The sequence below is a fragment of the Cardiocondyla obscurior genome, linkage group LG19, assembly GCF_019399895.1.
Source record: "Cardiocondyla obscurior isolate alpha-2009 linkage group LG19, Cobs3.1, whole genome shotgun sequence".
Taxonomy (NCBI): domain Eukaryota; kingdom Metazoa; phylum Arthropoda; class Insecta; order Hymenoptera; family Formicidae; genus Cardiocondyla; species Cardiocondyla obscurior.
Window position 1 is genome coordinate 3,762,189 of NC_091882.1, and position 16,798 is coordinate 3,778,986.

A 16,798-nucleotide genomic window follows, 5' to 3' on the forward strand; every position below is an offset into this window, starting at 1 on the left:
CGTTTATCTTGTTGCATACATTCGCTGTGTACGTACAAAGTACCATTTTTGTTCGAAAATAGAGCAGCCATTAATTTCACGGACGTAATTCCGATACGGGAAAATATTTTCGATATTATACTCTGAGAAATAAAATTAGTGGCGAGGTTTTTGTAACAAATTTTAGATTGAACGAAACTGGTTTAACGCACGCTTCGCGATATTTTTTTTTGGGTTCAAAGCATTGAAACGACGCGGAGTCGAGATTTCTCGGTGACGTATGCGCGCGAATTCGTCACCAAGAGTTCCTTGAGAACGTAATGAGCGAGCTCGCCTTCCGCGAATCAAAACTTAAACGAGATTATCAGCTGCTTCTCGAGAAAGGGACGCGTGAATAATTTGACGCAGCCGGTGCCCGGGCTGCGAAGACGCACGGGTTTCTGAATGCCGGGGGCCGACGTCCGAGAGAGGGTTCTGTCACCGGGATTCCAAACTAATTCGCGGCAACACCACGTGCTAATCCGTCTTAAGTTAATACTGGAGAAGCAATAATCGCGCAGCATGCCTAGTACGACGAACCAATCAATCTGCATCTGACAACGATCGTGTTACATTTTACCGAGCACCAAACGTTTCTTTTATTTTATTAATTTTTTTCTTTTGCGTCTAATAAGAAATATAATTCTAACGTTACCGTAACTTTATAACCGAGAGAAGTTAAAAAATAAAATTGTAAAAATTTCAATATTCTTACACGCTATTTACGAAACTTCAAGTGAACTTACCAATGGAGAGTAAAACGCGGAGCTGTCCATGCCGATGCTGGGGTAAGGCCCCTGGTCGGTGGTGGAGGGCGTCGGCGTTGGATAGGACGAGTAGGATGTCGCGGTGGGTAATCGAGGATAAGCGCCTAACGCGAATCTCGCGGCGTTGTCGTACTGGCAGCTGCACACCGTTTGCCCCGTCACGGGGTCCGTCATCATGGGCCTGCCGTTTTCGCAACAGCCTGGTCCGGTGGCGGCACCACCCACGGGGGTCGTGGCACCGCCGGTACCCGCGGGCCCGACCCCCGTCGTCGTTGTCGCCGTGGACGAGGGCGAGAGAGCACCCGGGCTCAGCGCGCCCCCCGACATCGCCGGCGACGTCGCCGTTGTTGGTTGCCCGCCGCTTACCAGAAGCTGTAAAAAAAAAGCAGAACAACAACGTGAAAAGTACGTCATTAACATAGTATAATTGCGCGCATGTATTACGCGGAGAGGTTCCATACATTTCCTTGTAAAATTAGGCATTAGCTTTTCTAACTTCCTTCGAGCGGATATCGATATTCGTGCGCGATCGCAAAAACCTCGTCGCTGTACACAAATTCAGTTCGCAATCTCATCATTTTTCAAACGTAGATACATATAAATGACGCATAAAGCGGCCGGTAAATACATATGCACAGACGCGTCGTGATAAGGACATACATATGTACTACACATGTATACGTACGACGACTAGAGAAGCGAAAGATTTATTTTTTCTTTTTTTTTTTTCCTTTTTTCCAGTGCGTTTTTTTCAGTCGGCTCTAATCACTGCTTCGACGATTTTAAAATCCGATATTCACAAACATCCGATAACGGTGCCCTTCTTTCGACGGAGGTAGACGTCTCCTCTGAGTTTTTTACGACTATATTTTTTTTATTTTCTTTTTTTTTTTTTCGTTTACGAGAAAATTCCGTGATAATCAGTTTTTTCGCAGCTTTTATCTTTACAGAAATACAAGAATATATTACGTAAAAAGAAGCGTAAGATACATAATTTATAGTGCGTTTGGTCTTATTAAAACAATCTCGGCGCATAACGGAGAACAATTATTCCTCCCACGATTAATAGCTCCGTAAAGCTCATATAAACAGAGAGACGTCACTTTCGTGTGCGTGCCCGCGCGTAGGGGATCATGCCGAGGTTGCCTCACGCTAAATTAGCCCATTGTAAATGAGGACGGAATGAATCCCGGTAATTAATATGGCAAGGGCGCGGAGTTATTTCGAGAGGCTCGGGAGCCGCGACGAGCCGGGCTGTATATCTGCGTTGATAAAGCCTTCTCTCCGACAGCTCTCCGCATTCCGTTACACGAGAGAAGGCCCGGAAAACGATTCTCTCTCTCTCTTTCCTTCGTACGTGTACCTTTCTATTCGTAGACCGTGTCGAAATCACCCACGAAAACGCCTACGGAGCGTTGCGACGCGCGCGTGATGAATAGGATCGACGAGAACTTTATTCCCGCGAACGATTCTCCTTCGCGTTTCACCGACTCGGCCTCTCCTCGTGAATTATTAAAAGCCCGCGCGGCGCCGCTTATCAATTTTAAAGCGGGCCTGTAAAAATACGACCGAGTTTTTTATATATATATATAACTGACAGAAGCCAGTGTCGTTTCTCGCGCGACAAGATCGCCTCCCGGATCGTTAAGTAATAATGTAGGGGCGATTTACTTCGATTTCCTGTTTACTCGAAAAGTTTCAGTTTATCGGATTAATATATGATGGGCTTTCGTCACGATGTAGATCGGTCACGTTGAGTCACATTCCGCTCCGAGAAGCGTAAGGAATTCACAGACGCTCGGCCTGCAGCATTCGGCTTACCACGTTCGTGCCTCGAATTACGCGGTTTCGACCATTTGCATAATTATCTCGATCTACAATGAGCCATCTGCATAACTATCTTCGTGAGAAAATTCGTGGAGTTGCTTCCGCGACGCGGGGCCATTTCCGGGGCACACGCTGTTTACAATCTCACGCCCATCGATTTTTCCGCGTGCGTAGTGCGTCAATACGCCCGCGTATATTTTCACAAGAAATATCACGGGCGCCCGTTGCGAAAATAGAAGGGCGAGGGGACCGTCGCGTCGCGTCGCGTCGCGTCGCTAGGAGATTCGCGCCGAAAGAACGAGGTAAACCCAACTTTCGTGAACAAAGACCCCGCGCACTTTCGTCCGTGGTGGTATAACGGGCGGTGCATGGTGGTGGTGTAACGGTGGTGCGGCGGCGAGCTTCGAGGACATGCCGCGCGCGCGCACGTGTGTCCCCGTTCACGCGTAACAACACGGCGACACGTGTGCGCCCGTGTAGGTGTGCGCGTACGGAATCCTCTCCCGGCTTCTCTCCCCAGCTCCGCTCGCCGTCCCGCTCTTTTTCTCTTCTGCTTCTAACGAAACGTCCCGGGCACCTCCAGCGTGTCTGGAGCCATTCACGCCCTGCTGGGTTTCCCACCGGAACCTTTTAAGACCCTACTTTCACCCCCGCGGCAGCCGCCGGCGCGAAAACCCTTCGGATCTCGTGGCGGGAAGAGTCGCCCGTGATACGGTCCTATCCCGCCTCCGCTTCTCATGCTCCACCTTGTCGCCGATCGTTTCCGCGACGCGCTCGTTGGCGAAGCAACCCCTCGAGTAACGGAACGTGTCGGATTCTCTGCGAATCCTGATATGAGCGTCGTCAGAATCTTCCCTACGCCTTGGACGCCGGCGTATCTCTCTTTCTCTTTCTCTCTACGTCGTTGCCAGCGCGTCGAAATAATTCCGAGTTCGTAAGCACTCGTGTTTTATAAATAAGCGGGCTCACTACTGGGAATATTTTTCCGCGAGAATAGTTAGAAAGCAAGAATGCTTAGACTCTTTTATCGCCACCCGATATTTGCGGTTTGACGTAATGACGTCCGCGAAAAAGGCAGCTCGAACGCTTCGATTCCTTCACCGCTTAATATTTGTGGTTTGTATAATGATATCGGTGCTCAAGTAGATTTCTACTCGTGAAAAAAAGATACGGGTAGCGAAAGCTCGCAGGTACGGACGTTGTCCGGAAAACGGCAGTTATATTATTGGCATGATTTCTTGAACGGTGTATATTACCGCCGTCCCGGTTGGCCGCGATTTAACATTAATTTCGCGCGGAAAGTTGTGTCGCCAAAGTTTCCCAGAGTTCATAAATGATGGTTAACAACGGGCAGTTATTGATACATTCAATTTTCCTTAAACTTTAATGACCGGGTGATTCAGAGCTCGCAGAGAAGCTTTATCTACATTACATTTGGAAACGGACATAAAATTATATCAGCCGTGCAATAAATTTTTAACAATACATTTCGTACGCTTTTAACGCAGTGTTTAAAAAAAAAATTGAAAAAAAAAGGTTTCTCTTTATCAGTTTGAGCATCTTTCAATTTTAATTGAAGTAATAACGAATGGACGCTCTGAAATATTATCAACGAATGATCGATAATGTTCATTATCGCGAAGGAAAAAATACCTAAAGTGAGCGGAGTCTTTTAGAAATAATAAGTCGATGTCGCCTATCGCGATATGATTAATCACGAGATAGTCCATCAATAATCTACCTTGCGAAACTGACAAGATTTGTCACTTTGTCCAGACGCAAAGCATTCTCGCTTGCGACTTTCACCAATGTACAACTTAAGTAGCGATCTTTGTAGCGACAGAATGACACAATCGGCAAAGTGACTTTAATAGTTTTTATCCCGCTATATTTTTGCTGGACGGAATAAATTCTTTTATTTTATTTTTTTTGATAAAACACAATACGAGCAAATTATTCCTTTCGTCTATTAATTTTCTCATTAAAGCTTTACAAATCTATATCGTTTTTAGTTATATTAATATTACGCGCAAGAGTCTTATTACTACGTGTTCGAATTATTCAATAGTGCGTACACGCACGAACGCTCACACGTGCGAACGAAGGGGGTTAAAAGAACCCGAGAAGCCGAAATCCTTCAAGGAACGGATCTTGTATGTGTATCGTTACGATCCGCCTGTATAAACAGGATTACATCTGTTCCACTAAAACTGTATAGTACTCGGAGTTAATTATGCGTCATCGGCATCGCCTACAAAAAAAATAATCGGCATGTAACGTCCATCCGACATACTAAACGCTTCGCCTGATCTATTAATGAATAGCGGTACAAAGGTATTGTGTTATATACATTTTTCTTTTTTTTCTTTTTTTTTTTTTTTTTTTTCTTTATTTAAGCTCAAATTTATTGACGATCTTTGATATACGTCCTTCGGCCGACATTCCACCGAACAATGTCGGCTCGGTTCATATTCTTTTCATTTATGCTCCTAAAAGACGAACGTTCGTAAATTTATTACTGCGGTCTGGCAGCCATCAATTACGCGGGCACAGTTTTACTGAAAAGATGGCGACAGGAAAGGTTGAGTTGTGCTTTGGCTTATCTTTTCTGCGCGCCTTCCCTTCCTCGGAGACTACTTTTTCCACACGTCGCAACTTCTCTCTTACTTTCTTTCGCCCGTGTCACGCCATGTATCTTTTTCTCTACGCCAGAATCACAACCATCACGAAAGCAGGCAAGAATCCTGACTCTCCCTTCGTTCACCCCTCCCCTTGGATCTCTTGTACGACAACGGCACTACGGGGCCCTTTCCTCTCACGACAAATTAGCCACCGGGGCGATACTTTTACAACAGAAGAGAGTGCGGACAGAGGAGGTCGTCAATTGAAATTTACCAGAGTGTCACGCCAATTTCGAATACCTTTTTCGTCGGAAAATCAAAGCCGCAGAAGGCAACACAAATGTGAATTCCAGAAAACACAAAATCGACTGACCGTGACATGATCGGTTACAGTTCTTCGATCTCTCTCTTTCTCTCTCACTTTCATAATTGCGTCAAGTTGTTCTAAATTTATTAAACTTACAAATTTTAACGACGAGTGAAAAATCCTGATACGTCGAAGTCTGGGAATTTAATTTAATCGTGCCATACGGGTACGATACTTAACGTGACAGACGACGGTTAATGAAAGAATTTACAAATTCGGATGAATTGTTAATTAGCAGATTCAACGTGGCGAGTGGTGTCCCGGCGAAAGTCGCGGACATTAAACGAGCGCGAACGCGGACGCGGCGGTTTCACGTTAATTACGCCCGTCTACGAAAGAGACGCGACAGACAACGAGAGTTCCGCGAGTCCGCGGCTTTAAAAACGTCACCGGCGCGCGGAGGAGGACGGCCTGTCGGAGGGCGGCGAGATCTATTTGAAGCGTTAAAGACTCTGTTAAAGCGGCGGTAACTCGACGTTAAGAAGGCGCGAACGCCGAGCGCCGCGGACGACTTGGGGTATTTTTACGCGGCTCGTTGAAGCGTTTATCGACGACGGGGGAAATTCTTACGAGCCGCTGCGGTCCGCTGGAATTAAATCGACCGAGGGGGCCGTCAAACGTCTCACGCGCACTTCGCAGATTATGGCAGAGTTAGATTATCCTCCCTCTTTCTCTCTTTCTCTCCACCTTTTCTAATAACGATGTAAATAATTATTAAATTGCCGTCTGTTTTGAACAAAGAGCTATTCTCTCTACGCGGCGTGACGTAAAAGCGAGCAATTTTCTTTTTACGTGGGTTTCACGGCAGCCGTCGCGCTCCTCTCTCGGTCGCCGGTTGCCGTCCCGCCGACTCTACCGAAATCCGCGAAAAAAGGAGAGTGATGAATTCGCGCGAGCGCGCGCACACGCGAAACGAGGCCGTTCCTATGCGGATGAGACACGTGCACCTTTAAACCGGCAACCGGTTTCCGCGCGACGTGCGTGTAAAGGCGAGACAACACAGCCGAGACCGTTCGGCAAGTACGTGCGAGAATTTGTGGCGTAATTGCCGATTCCGTCAATCATCGGGCGACGGTGTTTTCATGCCGCTGCCAAATCCCGCGTGATACGAGATAAACAGCGCGTAATAACAAAGTATAACCGGATAACGACGGCATAATAATGCGAGTTAACGAAGTGAGCGGGGCCTCGAAATTCTCTTTTCAGACATGCGATCGTGAGAAGAGCATAAAATGAAAGGCTAATATCTCGCCGGGCATTATTGTAACCGATGCGGAGCCGGCCAACAAAGTTGTAGTTTTTACTCTGTAATTACACGGGCGCGGCAATTTGTATATCATTAAAGATACGCGCTATTGAGAATAAAAGTTCCACACGGATCGACGGTGTATCTTTAATAAATTATAATTAACCGATAAATAATGACCGAAAAAAAAAAAAAAATAAATAAATAAAAAGTAAAATAAAATTTCTCTTCCAGGCCGGAGAGGAGCACGAGCGTACGCAACGTACCTAACATATTTCTCAAACCGTTCCTCCAGATTAATTATTCTTTTAATTCAATCCTCACGCGCATCTTCACTCGCGCGGCATTAATGCGTCGCGTAACGACTTCTTAATACTCGGATATCGTCTAATTACCGGCCTCGCGAAGACAAGAGGAGTGGCGAGGATTACCGAAGCGCTCGCATTCGCAGTTAAACCAGCTCGTCGATCTCTCGCGTCACTCCTCTGTCAAGAGCCCGCGTCGATTCCCTCGTGATAACAATGGCCGCGGATAGCGCAAAAAGTGGGCGGCGTGAATGAAAACGAGACAGACGGAGAGAAAAAGAGAGAAGGAGCGAGCCTGTGTGTGTACAAGCCACGATCCTGAAAATCGATATCGCGGATACCGAGGTGCTTCCGTGTCGACGCTCGTAATTATATGCCGCGGAGCACGATATACCACGTTGCACGATTCCCATTATTGCCATCACGGTAGTGTAACTTATTGTTAGCGAACAGAGCACGATGCTCGAGCGTAGATAGAGCGATGGTGTTGAATGACGGGACGCGGTGGAGCGGCCAGAGCTCGAAAGCTTAACCCTTTTGATACGCGAGATCTTTAAAGCGCGGAGGGCATGGTATTCAGATAGACCGGATTGAAAAGAAACGAAAAAATTACGGGTTTTTTTATTTGCATTTCCGTTTTCTTTTTTTTTTATCCTTATATTTTAATTGCGATGATTTAATAATGATCGAACAACTGCGAAACGAATGACGTCAGCGTAGATCACTCGCGATTACGTGTGTGATTGATACGATTTTAAATTTGTATAACGTACATACGTGTGCTGTAAAATGATATTAAAATGTAGTTAGGTGCACGGGACAATATATTATTTATACGATGATTATGATTTAAGAGACTAGAAATCACCGGTGAGCATTAGCTAATCGAATCTGTCGAATTAATTAAAATTACAATTGTAGATTTCGCGATTCGTCCCGTTCTATCTGCGATAAGTTATGTTACGTTGCAAGTAGAGTATAAACGTCAATTATCGCGTATGCTTAGGAATCATTGGTACAGGTTACTTATTATCCCGTGGCGTGGACTAGCGGGCGCGCGTTTGCGTTCGCAAACCATGACAAATTTCATAACGCCATTTAGATAATTATACATAATTACTACTCATATATACATGTTAATCATTCGTTGAAGTTTCCAACGGTACAATCGTTGCAGCCGGATCTTTAACTTCGTTTTGCACGTTGTTTACGATTAAACGAACGGTTCATCGCCGTGACGTTATGGCCCACATTTAATTTTAACACCGAGAACTTAATTCGAGAGAAATTTCCTCAAATATTTCCGCCGTGTAACGCGCATCGGGACACTCGATCGTAGAAGGGAGAAGTCAACGGAGTTTACGCGAGCAGCGTGCAATTAGTTTTCAAATTATTATAAGAAACCGAAGCGACAGGTGTTGCTCAAGCCTAGAGCGCGGCTCTAACAAAGTCATGACTTCGTTAATCTCGGGATATCGAAAGTACACGAAGCATCGCAATATCGCGGTACGAAGCTCTGTCGGAATATCACGGAGGATCGAGGTTTTTCTCCAGAAATTACTTCACGTCCGAATGAATCAATCAGGAACGGTGTTTATGAAGTGAAGGCACCGCTGCTCATCAGCGCGATTATGCAAATTCTTAGCTCGTTATGGCAGATAGGAGGCCTCGATGCGATATATATATTTTTTTTTTTTCTCTCTCTCTCCCTCTTTCTTCCCTCCCCTCCGGAAAGTAGCGATGGTGCACCGCGCGTCCACGAGTGCACGTGAGCCTCGCCGTATACGCGTTATATTTCAACGGCGTCGCGGCGATTAATGCAATTTGCAGCTCTCCGCGTCGCAACGCGCATCTTCCTCGGCTCTAGCGAACCGATGCGGGCGGACCTACCCGTATTATTGCCAGGAGTCGGATGCAAACCGCACCTGCGCGACCCTCGGTGCGCTTTACGCGCGCGCCGCTTTTATCGAGTGTTATTTATTTCCCTCTTCCTCCTGCTCTCTCTTTTGGAGAACGCAGCGAGAGATATAGAGCCGCATCACGCTTCTATAATCGAGCGTACGGCGTGTCACGTTTGCGGAGCAGAAAATTATAATCCGTTGCCGAGAATGTCCGAGTGCCGCGGCAAAGTTCGCGCTTAGAAATCTCGCGGAAATTCCCGCGTGCTATTTCCGTCGTTAATTTTGCGTAATTAAAAAATTGTTCTTTTCGCACGAAAAGAGGAGGCCGCCTGGAAATCTAACGTAATCTTTCATCCGCGGGCTACCACGAAATTACAAAATTCATCGGTAAAATTTCGCTACGCGGAATCAAACGGGGGAGAAAAGGGGGAGGGGGAGAGACTGAAAATGGAACAAAACACACGCGACTGAATATTCATCGCAGACCGCCCACTGGAATCTTAATTACCGCCTATCTAATTTAACCCGACAACTGACACATAATACATCTTTCTAATGCCATATCGTCCAACGTTTTGTTAACATTAATGTTATCCCGCATATTCAACGGTGTATTTTAATATTGTGTCTCCGAGCGATCGTCGCAAACACATGAATTTATGCGAGCATTGTGATATACTGTATCTCGCGATATATTTTTTTGTTTTCGCGTAAACTTTTCGAACACGAGCTGTTTTCTTGGATTATTCCTAGCCAATTATTCGTGACAAGGCTCGTTACTTGGCAATCTTTTTTTTTTTTTTATGTATCGTCGATCACGAGCAATGATGAATACGTAATGCGCTATATATATCACGGATTTTTTTACATAGATATTGCTTCGAACAAAAGTTGTTAATGACAAAATTACAGATGGTATATCGTATTTACTATTTGTCTCAACAGTATTTTATTTTATTTAATGAATTAATTAATTAATTTTTATTTTTTTATTTTTTTTTTTTACATAGTTTTAAGTTAAAATTCAATATTAAATGCGGCCATCGAGTTTATCTTATAATGGCATCAATGCCAAAGGGATCAAGCACGCCAGGCGGAATTACGTTCGCGCTAAACGGATATTAGAGTGCCGCCTTTTTCCTCGACGCGTCGCTCTTGAGCGACGGCCGTCGCTGAGCTCCAGGTTCGTTCTCTAAGCTTCACGCTCCGGGCCGCCGCTTTGCGAAGAAAGCAGGTGCGCCTTGAGGCGAGCTCGCTTTCTTCGAGGGAACTCGCACGAATGTTAATTGTGCGCTATTATTGGCAACGACCGGTCGTGGAATTCCGCTTCTTTGAACTCGATCGGTTCTCATTCCGAGCTCTCGTCGTGAGGTAAGTTACTTACGTAAAACGCGCGATTACGCGACGGCGTTATGCGCGATAAATAAAAGATACGGAGTCACACCCGGGAGATTTCGTGAGGAAAACGGTGAGGCAGCATTTCGACGACAATAAACTTGAGCCGCGAGTGAGTCGACATAACGCGAGATGCATTTCTTTGTCCGCCCGACACTTACCGCTGGGTAAAGTCATCCGGAATGAAAATGTTTGACTGATTAAACAACGGCGCGTCGTAAGTCACGTGCGCGGGTATAAATGCAGCGGGCTTTAAACGTCGTCGAACGTTTGAGGTAAATCGGTAAATTATTTGTATCGAATCTATGGGCCTCTCGTTATTTTTCTCGCAATAACTCGCACGAGCGTTTTGTACGATCGCTCGTTGATTATCTGGTGACTTACCTGGGACGCCGACGGATAAGAGTATCCGAATTGCGCGTACGCCGACATGTCTGGAGCTGGTGGACGCCCCGAGTCTACGTGCAGCTCTCCGTCTTTTTCTCTCTGGACGTGTCGCGGTACCGAAGAGGATCGGGACACAAACGCATCTGCACGCACTACCACACTCCCTCTCGTTCTCTCTCTCTTTCTCTCTCGCTCTTTCTCTTTCTCTCTCTTTCGCTCCCTCTCTCACTGAGTTTCTACGCGCAATGATAAAGCAGCGGCATTCGGGAAGCGAAACGGTGCGACGGAACGCGACGAACGTTCGCCGGCGAAGAGTGCCATCAGGCTGCTCCAAAGTCCTGGGCGGCCGCGGTCGGCCACATGACGTTTGCTCCTTCAGCCACGGGGATTGTCAACGGAACGTCATCGCGGGCTGCTGCCGCGGTACGCGCGCACTTCTAATCCCTGAGTCTCTGACCTCCGAGCTGCTTCCCGCGACCGAAGCGAGGAACGGCCTGATCAGCGTAGGCGCGTCACACCGTGGACGATCCTTCTCGCGGATGCGGCACAGAACGGCTCGCGGCTCGCGGCACGTCGCGTCATGAAAACAGCTGGACACGGGACGCAGCACCGGAACGTGATAGCAGTATCGGGATGACGACGCCGAAGGAAAGGGACGGACATTCGGCTGGTGAAGCGAGCGAAGCGGTCACGACCGGTTAGATATAGAGAGCTCACAGTTCGTTCGTTCGTTCGGTCCGTCCCCTGCTCTCACAGGGCACTCCACTCTGCGACTGACTCGGCACCACTCACACCACTTCAGCGGGCGCCTCCACTCCGCTCTGTCACGGCTCCCCCTCTGGCGAGGAAATTCGAAAACTACGTTTCTCCCACCGGGGGGACTATGGGCGGAGATTGTACGAAACGGAGCAATCGCAAAACCGCTCGTTGGCGCGAAGGTAGGATCTATGGACTATTTGGCCGTCCGCAATTGGCTGCGAGCACTTGGCAAAGGCGGCGGTGCTTTTTGAACGTGCCCATCGACACCCTGACGCCCTTCGTTTCCCCTCTATTCACCATCGGATAACCACCAGGCGAACGAACCGTCTGGCGTGATGCGCCGCGACGCCTTGCTGCGCCACGGGATGCTGCACGGCTACGACTGAACAAGGAGAAACGAGTATGTTTACGCGGCTCTACTCTTGTCAACTCAACAGCAAAGGACTTAAATAAATCCACATTCCTCCGCCCTTCTTACCCGCGCCGCCCATGCGCCGCCTTTGCGAGGAGAACGGACTACTTTCGCACCTATTGTCCGGTTCGCAACATTGCAAAGTACCATAAAGCAAAGATTGTGAAACCTTTTGCGAAACGTCAACGTGACTAGACTCAATTCAGCTTCGAAGTAGTACAAATAACTTTTTATTTCGACGTAAATTTGTTTTTTTTTTTTCTCGAAAATCCCGATTAAATTAAATAATTACATAATAACGCTATTACATTTTTATTTTTTAAATGTACTTAAATATTCACCGATGTAATTCACCGATGTTTTTCAAAACGTTAGTTTTACATTATTAATAATCGACGTAGTATGTTATTGACAGAAACCTTGCAAACTTATTGTAAAATCTTTACAATGGGATATTAAGGGATAAAATACGGCTAAGGACAGAACCGTGAAATAAAATTACAAAATAAAATATTGTGTTTCCTCGGGACTGACATACGACAAAGATTTGTCCCGGCCCATTGTCATATCGTTGAAAATTTCACGAGAACACTGAACAGATTAGTCATGGGATTTACCCCGTACTGTGCTCCTTGGAACAATTTCACGGGTTATTAAATCGAATCAAAACCATTAACCGCGAGCAAAACATTTATCCGCTAAATTAGAGTGAAAGATTTCTGTTTACCTGCACGCGTAAGAATCTTCCTTATTATCTAAAGTATAACTTATTAAATATTTAAAATTCATTAAAAAGAGAAAAGATAATGTCGTTCTTTAAATAGCATAACTATTTTTACAATTTATTAGCCGCGTATATAAAAACTTTTTTTTGTGGAGGAAAAAAAAAAAAAAAAGAAAGAAAGTGATTTATATTAAATTCTAGTGGCAGGTTATAATCAATAGCAAAAATATTTAAAGCAACGCACGGAAGTATGCTCGTAGCGAATAGAACAATACGAACAGACTAAGCTCCGGTTTTATATAAATACGAATGTCCAGAGAATAAGGGCGAAGGGATGAATGGTCGACGAGGCCGTCGGGGGACAACGAGAAAATAGTAGTTGCGATGCAACAAGATCTACCGCCGCTAATAGGATTAGCCGACAGGTTGACGAGGTCTTCGAGAGATAAACATCCTTTTGAGGACCTCGTACCTGTATCCCCGAGGTTCCCCGAGACGGTCACGGGACCCCTCGGATGATTTATTGTTCTGCGTAAACCTGGTGACCTGCCGATCACGCCCTTATAACGAACGAATGGTCACCGCCATAATGCGAACACTGGAGAAAACCATGTCCTAAAACCGACACGATTGTTACATTGTGGGGAACGTAGCTGGTGCTATAACTTCTCTCAAAGTCATGTGCGACGTCGAGACCGCACAATAATTCGCTTAATCCTTCTCGTTCTCCGAGGATCATCGTTCGAACAGGAGGCTCACAAAACATCGTATTTTCACCGCACATTCGCCGGCGAGCGTGGATTCCGTCCTTTCGGTTCGCGTTAACATGCCGAATTCCCGTGTAAACGCCAAATATACTCGCTAAATGTACATTTGTTATTAAGGCAATGACAGCCGCGTATACGTGGATGTAATACATTTCATATGAAAATTTGTAATACGAATATAATTAAATGGTTTGAATACATGTATGAAAAACACGTCTCGATTTAAATTGCTCGATGTTGCCGAAATCGTCTTTTTTATATTTGCGTCAATTTATAAAAATCGCTTCACAAATTTGTCACCGCAGTTCTTATTCTTTCAAAAGGTGTAATCAAGATATTTGTCAGACAATAAAAGATTTTGGATTTTGTGGAACGTCGTCCGCTTCACTGTGACGGACGTCGAATAATTAAACGAGAAGAATTACGCGACGAATGCGACGATGACAAAATGAAATGTGGCGGCAGCTGGCGCGCGTGAAAATATCACCCGGATTGTTGAATGTCCATTTGTGTTTCGCCGTAACATTTATGATTACGGGGGATAAAACAGTGCTCGCGGTTCGTCAGTTTTTATCGTTACACTCGTCCTGTTGTACTTTCAAGCGCGATTCACGGGCCAAAGTAATAATATCGCGGCAGCAAAAGTTTGCCAATTTTTTTTTTCTTTTTTTTTAATTATATTTACGTCAACGTTCAAACAAAGCGTAAAAATGTATTAATAGATTCGGCATCGATATTCATGCGAAAGAATATAAAATTTTTGTGCTTACAAGTCACGCCTCTAATTGGACAGCGACAGCTGTAAATTTCGGCTGGAATATCTGCGGGCGAACCGCGCGAAATCGTTTGGCGTTTACAGACGTCAAGTTTTTCGAGTCTGATAAAGCGAAGATTTTTCAAAGAAGGAACCGTCGGGCCCGCGGCCAGGCGTGTTCTTTCACTTGTTCGTAGATCGAGTAAAAGTTAAACGGCCGTGTCCACTCGACCCGTCTCCGACGATAAGAATGCTTAATAAGGCACTAAACCACCCCGTACTACCTTCCCTACTTCACTTCCCTTGTTTTCGAAAAGGACGTTCTTCCCTTATCTCGGGATCGGCCTAGTTAGGCGCGCTCTATATTTCTTCTCAAATTCATCAGCTCTTCCAATCTTCAGAAACAAATTCCGCAAAGCTATTTTTACGACGAGGGGAAAAAAAAAATTAAATATACAACCGGAAATCTCGAATCTTTCGAATTCATCTGCAATATATGTATGCATCGAGCTTATTTTCGTTACCACCGTTGTAGTACTTTGGTCAGCTTTTATGGCTATTTTATGAAATTTTCTCGCCGCAGGGTACGCCGCTCTCGAAAGGCAAATCATTAGTCCTCGACCGCGGTGGTATTATAAAAGCGGGTCTAATTCGAGTGCCGAATGGCGCGATTTACACCGTGGAATAAAACAAAAGACTGTTACGTAGGTTTTGTGGGGCGAGGGCACGCCGAGGAAGAAGGAAGCTAATAAGGGGAGGTCCAGACTGCCCCGGCGCCTTCGGGATACCTTCGAGGAGCACCACAGTTTTATTGGTCGGAACGTCCTTGTTCCTTCGTCCGTCTTTCTCTTCTATGCTACTTTTGCGTCGGCTTCGTCTTCCTCTTCGGCGCACGGTATGGCCGACCAGAATGTTGCCGTAAAAAAGGCCGCTCCCCTCCCCCTCTCCGTCCCTCCCTTCGCCTTCCTCGTTCCCGTTTCTCCTCCCGTAGAACGACGAACGAACGACCAACGAAATGTCAACCGTAAACCTCGCGAGGCAACACTAATTAACCCGACCGAAATAAACTGCACCGCGCTCAACGGCGCTCCTCCGTCTCCCTTCTCGCTGGTCGAACCTCTTTCTCTTTTGTTCCGCGCGCGGACAGATTCTACAGCCCTCGGTGGAGTTTTAAGAAATATTTTGGAGCGCTCTTAAAATTCCTCACCGGCCTGCTGTAAAAAACCCGCAAATCACGGGAAGTCGGGCTGAGAGAAGGTGCAACGTTCGTAAACTATGTTCTAACTTGCGTCACGAGGGGAGAAATTATTGGAAATTGTGTCAGATGCCTAGACGCGCGGAGTTTTCGCGGATAATAATGGATACGTGTCTCGTATTATGCCTGCCGCGTAACACGATGAAGAAAACGTCGTGTAGCAAAGAAAAAAAAAATATATATATATATAGATTTCATCAGTCACCGCTGGATTTTATCGACACGGATAAATATCACCCCGATGCGTGATCGCTCGGTGAAATAAATCGAGGCTTTTTTGGCATAAGAGTAGGAAACATTGCTTTCAATGCGGACGGTAGTACAAAGGGGCAAATCCGGATGACTCCCTTGTTCGCTTTCGTTCTCGCACTCCCGCTTCGAAACAGTCGAATCTGCGGGGTTTCCCCTATACCGCCCGCTGCCAGGCATTTCCATTTTATTCCGCACGAAAACGAGAGGGACACGTCAACCGCCATACGTAACGCGCGAAGATATCTACGAAAATGCCTACGCCGATTGTTATTAAAAAACAAAAAAAAAAGAAAAAAAATTAATATCTAAAAAAATTGCACGAATGAGACACTTGAAATAAACTTACATTAATAAATGCTTGTGCAACAAACGATTCTTAAATTAAAAAAAAATTAAATTATAAAGTTAAATGACAAAAATTGTCCGCGATTAATATTCATAAACGCTTTAGCGTAGTGCAGATTTTGTTAGAGTTCAGAAATCAGTTTTCATCGCGGCATTGTGCAACATAGAACGGTCAACTACATTCGGCCGGGCGCGGAACACCGTGAAGACATTGTTCGGGCCTAATTGTCGCGCGGTTTTCGTTAAAAGCGGCGGCCCTCGGCGCGAATGGACACCCATGCGTGTGCACCGACCCTTCGTTCACGTTCCCCCCGCTGTAACCACCACCCTGTTTATTGTTCCCGGCCGCGCGCGTTTTCGAGCGCTGCAACGTGCAGCGCCGAATAGTCGCGGAGAGCGTCAATAGCGGGGTGATTATAGCGCACGTGGGAAGAGAGAAAAAAAAAAAAGTAAAACCGCCGGGAAAGGACGGTTAGCGATATTACACGAAAATACTACAAAGCACGCATTTAGCCGCTATCGCGGTATCGCGATTGCCATTGTACAGCTATTATCCATTGTTTATGAATACAGAAATGTATCGCACGCCTGTTACGAGCATCGCGATGCACTTCGCCCTGGATTCCTCGCAGCGTCGACCGCGCGACAGATTTGACGATACGCCCCCGTGGACAAAATAAACGAGCGGCATTACGG

General features: G+C 45.9%; 2 protein-coding genes across 7 annotated transcripts in view; one reads left to right on the forward strand and one right to left on the reverse strand.

Moving 5' to 3' along the window:
* The window catches only part of LOC139110057 (homeobox protein araucan), a 38,670-nt gene extending 26,364 nt beyond the window's left edge, over positions 1-12,306 (reverse strand). Inside the window, exons 1-2 of the mRNA XM_070669590.1 lie at positions 10,832-12,306; positions 765-1,157 (exon numbers count right to left, since the gene is read on the reverse strand). Of these exons, the coding sequence (XP_070525691.1) occupies positions 765-1,157; positions 10,832-10,879 (441 nt within the window). The 5' untranslated portion in view covers positions 10,880-12,306. The remainder of the gene's footprint in view (positions 1-764; positions 1,158-10,831) is intronic.
* LOC139110075 (ankyrin repeat domain-containing protein SOWAHA-like) overlaps positions 1-16,798 on the forward strand; it is a 375,001-nt gene that overhangs the window by 269,374 nt on the left and 88,829 nt on the right. The window lies entirely within an intron of this gene.